The sequence below is a fragment of the Heterodontus francisci genome, chromosome 10 (genome assembly GCF_036365525.1).
Source record: "Heterodontus francisci isolate sHetFra1 chromosome 10, sHetFra1.hap1, whole genome shotgun sequence".
Classification (NCBI taxonomy): domain Eukaryota; kingdom Metazoa; phylum Chordata; class Chondrichthyes; order Heterodontiformes; family Heterodontidae; genus Heterodontus; species Heterodontus francisci.
In genome coordinates, this window is record NC_090380.1 from 17,554,839 (window position 1) to 17,564,035 (window position 9,197).

The 9,197-nt window shown below is 41.3% G+C and overlaps 1 protein-coding gene across 3 annotated transcripts in view; it reads left to right on the plus strand.

The window, feature by feature from the left end:
• LOC137374090 (glutamate-rich protein 6-like) overlaps positions 1–5,854 on the plus strand; it is a 132,375-nt gene extending 126,521 nt beyond the window's left edge. For all 3 annotated transcript variants that reach the window (XM_068039846.1, XM_068039847.1, XM_068039848.1), the window contains exons 14-15: positions 878–1,106; positions 4,998–5,854. In XM_068039846.1, coding sequence (XP_067895947.1) covers positions 878–1,106; positions 4,998–5,192 — 424 coding nt within the window. In that variant the 3' untranslated portion in view covers positions 5,193–5,854. The remainder of the gene's footprint in view (positions 1–877; positions 1,107–4,997) is intronic.
• The last annotated feature ends 3,343 nt before the right edge of the window (positions 5,855–9,197 follow it).

Consider the following 9,197-nt stretch of genomic DNA (forward strand, 5'->3'; position numbering starts at 1 on the left):
GTTTAATTTTAAACACTCTGTGTTTTGAGCTCTCCCTTTGTGAATCCTTGTTCACAACTTTTCAATTATAAGACAAAGAAATGAGCACAAACAGGCTTTCTTTAGTTTAAAGAAGAAAGATGACATTTATTAAACCTTAAACTTAAACTCTAATCCGATTAACGCCTACGGATATACGACACGCCCACGCTAGCATGCACACGCCATACACATACACAAATAGGACAGAAAAGAGCAAAAGAAAAGATAAGTAGAACAGTTTGAGACAATATATTCTGACTGTTTCTCAAGCTCGCTGTAGTCCTTGACTGAAGATATGGTCTTGCGTTTCGTTGCGGCCCAGTATTCTTCATAAACCTTGTTCATGTAGGAGATTTTTCTCTCTCTGAATTTACATGTCTTTAAAAGATTCAGTTCCATGGGGAAGAGATGAAGGCAGGCAGACAGGAGAGGAAGAATTCTTGCTTCAGTTCCAGGAGAGATCTTCACTCCATGAGCACACGGCTTTGTCTCAGTTCAAATCCTTTGTTGGAAGCTCAAATTCTCTGCAATGACCAGTTAGTCATGTGACTAAAACTGGCCTGACCACTTCTTCTGTGTATTGGGGAAGCAACGACTGGATCCCCATTGTTCCAACATTGCTAGTACTATGCAAATATCCTTCCAGTTAGTGCTTACAATTTTAAGGTTTAATGTTCTTGTTGCAAATTAATGTGTGCTTTGTAGAGCGGGGGGCGGGGGGGGGGGGGGGTTTGCCTGACAGTGTGAACACAAAATCCACAGGGAAAATAATGAATGAAAAGAGAAACAGCAACTTGTGGTGAGGGTCAATTGCAGTGATACTGGTTCTGAGACATGTTGTGATCTCTTCCCATAGGATCAACGTGACCCCTTTATGTGGATCGTACTTCACTAAGCAGGGACTCACCAAGAAGCGGTGGCTGTGGCGGGATTACAATTATCATGTCCACGCACCACCGTATCATTCAATAAGACTGAAATTAAACTCTAATATCAGCGTCCGAGTCATCTCACGAAACCAGATTTATACAACATTTGAAACAAGGAAAAGGGGCGTACGATTTAACATGGGAGCAAAACTGGTAGTAAGTGTTGGATAGTTCCTTATATCTGCTATTCCCCTGGTGAATGACTGAATGTCTGCTATTTGCAGCTAATGTGATCCTTCACGGTGACAGTGGGACAAAGAGATAGTCACCCTGACAGACTGTAACACAGCCATCCTTGAAGTAGTTTACAGATCTGATCAAGAAACTGCTTAGTTCTGTCTCCAAAGTAGATTATAGTGTCCACGTACAACTCCTTAGAGTTTTAAAAAAAATTGTTCTTGGGATATGAACATCGCTGGCAAGGCCAGCTTTTATTGCCCTTGAGTAGTTGGTCGTGAGCCACCTAAAACCGAATAGCTTACTAGACCATTTCAGAGGGCAGTTAAGAGACATTGGTGTGGGTCCAGAGTCACAAGTAGACCAGACCAGGTAAGGATGGCAGATTTTCTCCCCTGAAAGGGTTCTTATAACAATCTGATAATTTCATGATCATTATTAATGTGACGTATTGGTTAGTTGAATTTAGCCCAGCCCTCTGGATTACTAGTCCAGTAACTAGTAACATTACCACTATGCTCCTGTCCCTCTTAAGATACTATTGCGATCAGCTGAGCAGGGGTTGCAAGGCTCCCCTCTTGCCCTTCCTCTTGTTTGACCACAACAGGTTTTATTCTTTTTTTAAAACAGTGGATGTGCTTACCACTTCAGTAAGTGTTTCACCTTTTACTTTTGCTGTGATTGTAAAGAAGCAATCAGACAGGTTTTCATGAGTTTAAACAAGAGGTGAGTTTATTGTACTTAAAAACTAAACCAAATCCGATCTAAATAAAATAATATTACGCTACACTTCCACTCACACACACAGTTGAGAATCACACACAAAATAGAGTACAGAGTGATAAGAAATAGTTTGATTTGGATTAGAATCCAGTACAAGTAATAATTAATGTATAGTCTGTGGGGCCGGGTAATTCCTTTGTCTTCCGGCTGAAGTTGTGATCTTGAAGTCTTTGGCCGGTAGAAGTACACTTTGTGGCTGACCCACCTGGCTTAGAGTTTTCTTGGATACAGAATTGCAGGTGGCTTTCTTCCCAAGGTCTCTGTCTGTAGCAGTCAATAGGCTTGGATGGTTCACAGTCACAGACAGGTTTTCAAACTTGCAATGGTACCTGAAGAGAGAGAGAGAGAGAGAGAGACACACACACACACACACACACACACACACACACACAGAGAGAGAGAGACAGCCCCACTGGGGTTCTGCCGGTTAGCATTCGAAGCCTGTCTGCTTCAAAGTATCAGGAGCTTGTCTGTTGTGAATAACAAAACTCCCAGTTTTATACAGCTGGAGAGAGGGTCACATGGTTCTCTCAATCCCCTTTGTTTTTAATGAGGTCCAAAGTCTAAAACCCAAACCTCTCTCTGGTGGTCTTGTCAGTGTTCACCCTCTAGAGGAACGTCTCCATTCATGAATGCCTCAAGATGGCTTTGATTGTCCTGCTAACAAGGGTGATATGGATAATCTACTCAGTTAGCCAAAGCATTGTGCTGGATGGGATTCTTGTTAGACATGTGTCTCCAAGTCGGTGTCCTGGAATGTGAGGTATTTCAATGTAAATTGTGCTGGCCATCTTGCTGCCTGCTTTTTAAAAGTTAACTGTAGGATCCCAGTTCCTTTCTTTCATTAAAAGTTTAATGCAGGTTTCCAACCAATGACTTAAAAATCCTCATTTGGTATAGCATGTTTTCTTGACAGTACAATTACCTTGGCCTATTTACCCACGTGCAGCCACATCAGCTACCTAAAATGTAAATATAAACCTCATGAGATCCTCCTCTCCCTACCCCACAATTGACAGAAAGAGTGGAATGCCTAGTGGGCCATCCATGGGGGCTATTGAGGCTCCAACCTATTAGGGAGTATGTTTGCCAAGCACCCGTACATGGGGGCTGGGGTGCAACTTCAACAGGGAACAAATTGCTTCAGTGGTGAAACCAGAAAAAATATTTTGATATCCATTTATAGTAACTTAACTATAATTACAACCAGACTCCCCTTTAAAAGGACCTCACATTGTGAAGAGGGTTTACCAAAGAGCACCCGTTCTACAAGGGCAACGAGTGATTAAACCACTGTTCAAGCATTCTCAATAGATTATGGCACCATCCCTTTCTGGGCTTCAGTAAGGCTGGAGCTGCCAGGTCCTCACTGCCATCCCGAACTGTATAATGGCACACTGTGCCTAAAGGGAACAGAACAGGTTCAGCACCTGATAATCTGGGTCATTCCAACTGATGCACAATAGTGACTTGGCTCACAAATAGTCTGGAAGCTGCAGTACTGTTTCTGATTTTAACCTGGGTTCCACTACAGCCCGAATGTGACGGTGGTTTTCTCATTACTGTAACACTCCCCATTTACTGAAACAATGTAATGACAAATTGCACGTTACTGGTCTTGAAAGGTACAAAGCGTCACAAATATTATTATATACCTACCACTTTACAAAACTTATGAAAATCCACTTAATTAATCCTTGCTTCCTCCTTCCCAAAACCTCCCTTCTTTTTCTCAATAAGTTACTTAACTCTAAAAGATGTACATTTCTTTCTCTTCCTGTGGTGGGTAAATAGGTGTTGCTGAGCTGTTGTTGCTGTAGTGCAGCACTAGGGACACGTCTCCCACCTTTTAATTGAAGTTGAGCTCTGGCCCCAGGCCAAAGAAATGGCACAGCTAAGGCAGATGAAATCTCTCCAAGCTGAGCAAGATTTGAAATAGTTTCTGATTTTGACACTTTCGCTTATGGCAGTCTCCCCACTGACATCACAACTGAAGTATATTGGACTTGTCTTGGGAATATTTTCAGTGCAAATGAAAACATTGCTAATGCTGCTTAATATAGGCTTCACATTTGAAAATGCTGTTTTATATTCAGTGGCATAACATAGTCCTGCCATGGAGAACTAGAACAAGGAAAGATGTCTCACCAAGTTGACCTTAAGTGGTTGCTGAGGGTACAAGTAGATGCAGAAAATTTCCCCTGAGTTGCCACAGACAAGCCAGAGTCTCCCACAAACACAGTGCCTGGATCAGCAAGTGATGCTTAAAGCAATAGTTGGGGTCAAACACCAACAACTTGCATTTCTATATGAAATGTCCCAAGGCACTGCACAGGAGAGTTATCAGATAAAATTTGACACCAAGCCACATAAAGAAATATTAGGGCAGATGACCAAAAGCTTGGTCAAAGAGATAGGTTTTGAAGGGGTGTCTTAAAGGAGGAATGAGAGGTTTAGGAAGGAAATTCCAGAGTTTAAGTAAGGGCTCAGCACTTGAAGATGTGGCCGCCAATGGTGGAGTGATTAAAATCGGGAGGACACGAGGCCAGGAGTGCAGACATCTGAGGGTTGTAGGAAGTTACAGAGAATTCTCAAATCAAGGTTTTGCCAGACTGGGAGCCAGTGGAGGTCAGCGAGCACAGGCTTGATGGATGAATGGGATACAAGCTAGGATACAGACAGCAGAATTTTGAATGAGCTCAAGTCTGTGGAGGGTGGGAGATGGGAGACCAGCCAGGAGAGCACTGGAATAGTCAAGTCTAGAGGTAACGAAGGCATGGATCAGCGGAGGCAGGGACAGAGAAGGATATGTTACAGAGGCAGAACTAGGCTGTCTTGGAGATGGAGCCTTCCTGACCTTATTGTTAAATAATTCAACCCATTTTCTGTTTTTAAAATAATTTTACTGCGTAATAAATGAGGGATTAGTGCATATTTTCTAAGTATGGGAGACCACCTTCAGCGGCATTGTGAGCGGGACCTGTAGCCAGCCCATAGCAACGATATCATTGCTTCTTCAATGTATTCCGAAGTTTACATCTTTTTTACTACTTTTTTCTCTCCCTTTCTCTCTTCACTTCAACACAGCTGAGAGACCTCGAACACTTCCATGCATTAGAGTCAAACATCACAAGGGAAGAGAAATACCTCAAAGCAGTGAGTCAGAAAATTCACAGAATCCTTCAACAAATGCATGATCTTCGAATAACCCACAATTTCAGGATGTTGACGTTGCCACAATTGTCCAACAGCCCCACCTCACCACGTTCGCAGAGAGACTGAATTTGCCAATGTATTCTCACTATGTAGATTCTGGCTGACTTCTGATAGTCTCAGCATATACTTTGTAGCAGAGAATCACAACTGATGAACTCATGGACTGATTTATGTTTCTGTCCTCCTCTACTTGATTGTGAACAATGAGATTTATGCCATTATCTGTTTATACCTGACTATAACCAGTAAGATTCACTGCTCCCTGATTGTGACCAACTGTATTTCTGAATGTAAGAGAAATAGAAGACCACAATCAGAGTTAACTGATATAATTTTACATTTGGCACGGTCAGCAAATATGCAGATAATGCTAAAATGTGTATAAGGGTTGAGACTGTGATTTAGATGCACTTGGGGATTAGGCAATGGCAAATGGCATTTAACCTTGATAAAGCAGTGTCATGCATGTGATTAGGACCAACACAGAATGTACCTTAAAACTTTCAGGCAAGTGAACGGAAAGTGGTTGCAAAAAGGATCTAGGTATTTTTGTGCACAGATCACTGAATCACGAGCAATGCAGAAAAGTTGTAGCCAAAGCAAACAGGATATGTTTAGGTTGTATTAATAGAACGATTCAATACAAATCAAAGGAGCCTATTGTACCATTATACTGGTTGTTGGTTAGATGGCATCTAGAGTAATATAACCAGCTTTGGTCCCCAAAAATAAAGCAAGACTTGCATTTATATGGCGCGTTTCACGATCTCAGGATCCCAAAGCACTTTACAGCCAATTAAGAAATTTATTAAGTGGCATCACTACTGTAGTGTAAGAAATGTGGCAGCCAATTTGCACCGTCCAAGTTCCCACAAATAGCAATGTGATAATGACCAGATAATCTGTTTTTTGCGATGTTAATTGAGGGATAAATATTGGCCCTTGTTCTTCTTTGACTTAGTGCCATGGGATCATTTACATCCACCCGAACAGGCAGATGGGGGCCTCGGTTTAACGTCTCATCTGAAAGACAGCACCTCTGACAGTGCAGCACTCCCTCAGTACTGCGCTGGAGTGTCAGCCTAGATTTTGTGCTCAAGTCTGTAGTGTGGGACTTGAACTCACAACCTTAAGAGGCGAGAGTGCTACCAACTCAGCCACGGATGATACCTGTTGTTTGGTGAGTCATATAGTGGCCTTGGAAAAGGAACAGGGAAGAGCCATAAGGATGATCCCTAGCTTAAAGAACAATTACTTAGATATGCTTAAGGACCTGGATATATTTAGTACAGACTTAGATGCAACCAGATTGAGGGCAATAAGGGCTGGATTGTGTATTTATTGGTAGATTATTCCAGATTGACAAATTGGGGAGGACCGGGGACATGCAATAAAACTATGCACGAGTAGGAATAAGCTGAACGTCAGGGATTCTTCTTTTTCCAGCAAGTGTGTAGTGTGTGCTGACTCTCTGCATGCCTTCCAAAGGGAATGAGGTTCGTTCTTAGCTGGGGCAGAAATCAGATCATATAAAAGGTAAGTGATTCAACAGATAATGTACACATGTAGTCAGTGTGATCTGAACTTGTTCTGAACGCCTGAGGGTGAGGCGGAGAGGAATTTCCTAAAGTAATTTTGCCTTTATTGGCCCTTGCTTTTTGGTCTCTCCCAAGAGATTATATGATGGGGCGGAGGGCTAGGATGTGTCTACTCTGTTACGAGCGAGGCGGGAGCAATGCTTCGTCGATTCAGTTCCATAATTCCACAGATCGCAGCATATCATTAAAGTTTTTCCACCCAACCAGGAAAAACAACCAAATTAAACACTCTAGTAACACCACATACCACCCCCCCCCCCCAACCAAGAATAGAACAGACCAAACCAGGTATCTTTAGACAACAACAAATTAACTATTTATTAAAAAACTAAATCTTAAACACTATTAAGATAAACCTATGTCTAAAGACCTGATAACTTCTTATTCTAATCTAACTCCCCCATTCACACACATACACTCAAAAATCATGGTTGACTGGTTTCTTTAAAAAAAAAGTTTTAAAAATTAGCTGTTTCTTAAAAATAAATAAGTAAGTCTTTATGAGTTACCTTCCTAATGGGTGAGGTATTCTAATGTGAAAATAATCAAATACTACTTGAAGTCTCCATGCGGATTTGATGAAATAGTCGCTTCAGTAGATAGGCACTCAAAACACTTTGGCTGCAGCAGGCATCAAGACCACCGGCGAATTCCAGAAAATACAATCAGTCAAGAGAGATTCAATCTTGAAGCAAATACTTCCTGGCTTGGAATTAAAGAAAAGTTTTGCTACCTTCAGCGATACAAATGGTCTCTTCAAAAAAAAAAGGCTTTTTTTCTCCTTAGGCAATTAGGCCTGTAGCTCCCTGTAGAATTTCTGCTGAGAGAGAATAGACAGCTCTTTTCTTCAGTAGCTCGCCCTGCTGGAGAGTCTCTCAAAACTGGTTTCAGCCATTTTTTTGCCAGTTTTACACACAGTCAAATCGAAACATTATACTATGTGACCTCTCTCTCTCCTGCTGTTGCATAGAAAGCTAAATGGACCTGGCAAACTGTGCCTCAGAAATCCATAAACATCTCTCCCTGTCTTAAAGGTGCTCTGCTTTTAATAGAGTTTTAAAGGCGCACTGTTCTAATGCGAGGAGAAAATAAATACGGTTCAGTGACACCTCTGCCCTTGGCAAAATGGAGCGCCATTCTAAAAATGTGTTTCATTACTATGCGGAAAAAACACTAACATTTTTTCACATTCGCACCCATTCACTCTACTGATAGTTTGCAGCATTTTCTTTGTACCATCGCCATCCATATAAGTTTAGCATAGTTAAATTTGTGTCAAGGTGTCACCGATAACATTGTTTTTCCCTGAAATATGTACAATTTTCAAATGATAAGGCTGTAACAACAAACTCCATACAAATATTCGAGCAGTTTGGTTTTTAAATTTTTCCACAAACGTTAATGGGTTATGGTCAGTGTATATTTGTATTTCTTTATAGTCTTGGTGGATATATACTTTGAAATGTTTGAGAGACAGCAAAAGTCCTAATGTTTCTTTTTCTACAGTGGAATACTTTTTTTATGGCAATTTAGATTTCTTGAAAAGTACTTTACTGGCTTCTCTATGCCTGATTCATCATCGTGCAATAGGACTGCACCAATCCCAGGCCACTAGCATCGATCGTTATTTTAAAGGGTTTCACAAAATTTTGAGCAGCCAACACTGTTTCATTAGGTAAGATTGCCTTTAGCTTTTCAAAAGCTGCCTGGCGTTCATCTGACCTTACTAGTTTGGTTTTTTTTGCAGCAAATCGGTTAATGGAGCAGCTACAGCACTAAAATTCCATACAAATTTCCTGTAAAAACCACATATCCCTAAAAATCTAATTATTTCCCGTTTAGATTTAGGGATCGGGAACTCTACTAAGGCTTGTACTTTTGCCGTTTTTGGCAATACCTGTCCTTGCCCCACTCTGTGTCCGAGGTAAGTTACTGTTGCTTTTCTGAATTTGACAGATTTATCACTAAGTCCACTGCTTGTAACTTTTTAATCAGAATTTTTAGCTGGTTTAAGTGTTCTTGCCAAGTGTTACTGTATATCAGTACATCATCGAGATACACTACAAAGTTGGGAGCACTGGCTACAACCTGATTCATTCATCTTTGAAAAGTGGCTGGAGCATTTTTTAGCCCGAATGGCATCACCCGGCACTGATAAAGACGGTCAGGTGTTACAAAAGCTGATATCTCTTTGACTCGAGGAGTCAAAGGAACTTGCCAGTATCCCTTTAACAAGTCGATCTTGGTAAGAAACCTAGCACTGCCACTCTGTCGATACAGTCTTCTTAACGAGGAATTGGGTAGGAGTCTGCCTTCATTACCGCATTGACCTTTCTGTAGTCTATACAAAACCGGGTTGACCTGTCAGGTCTAGGTACCAGAACTATTGGTGAACTCCAGCTATTCTGAGTAGGTTCAATCAAATTGTTTTCCAGCATGTACTGGATCTCTGCTTTCACTTGGGCCTGTTTGT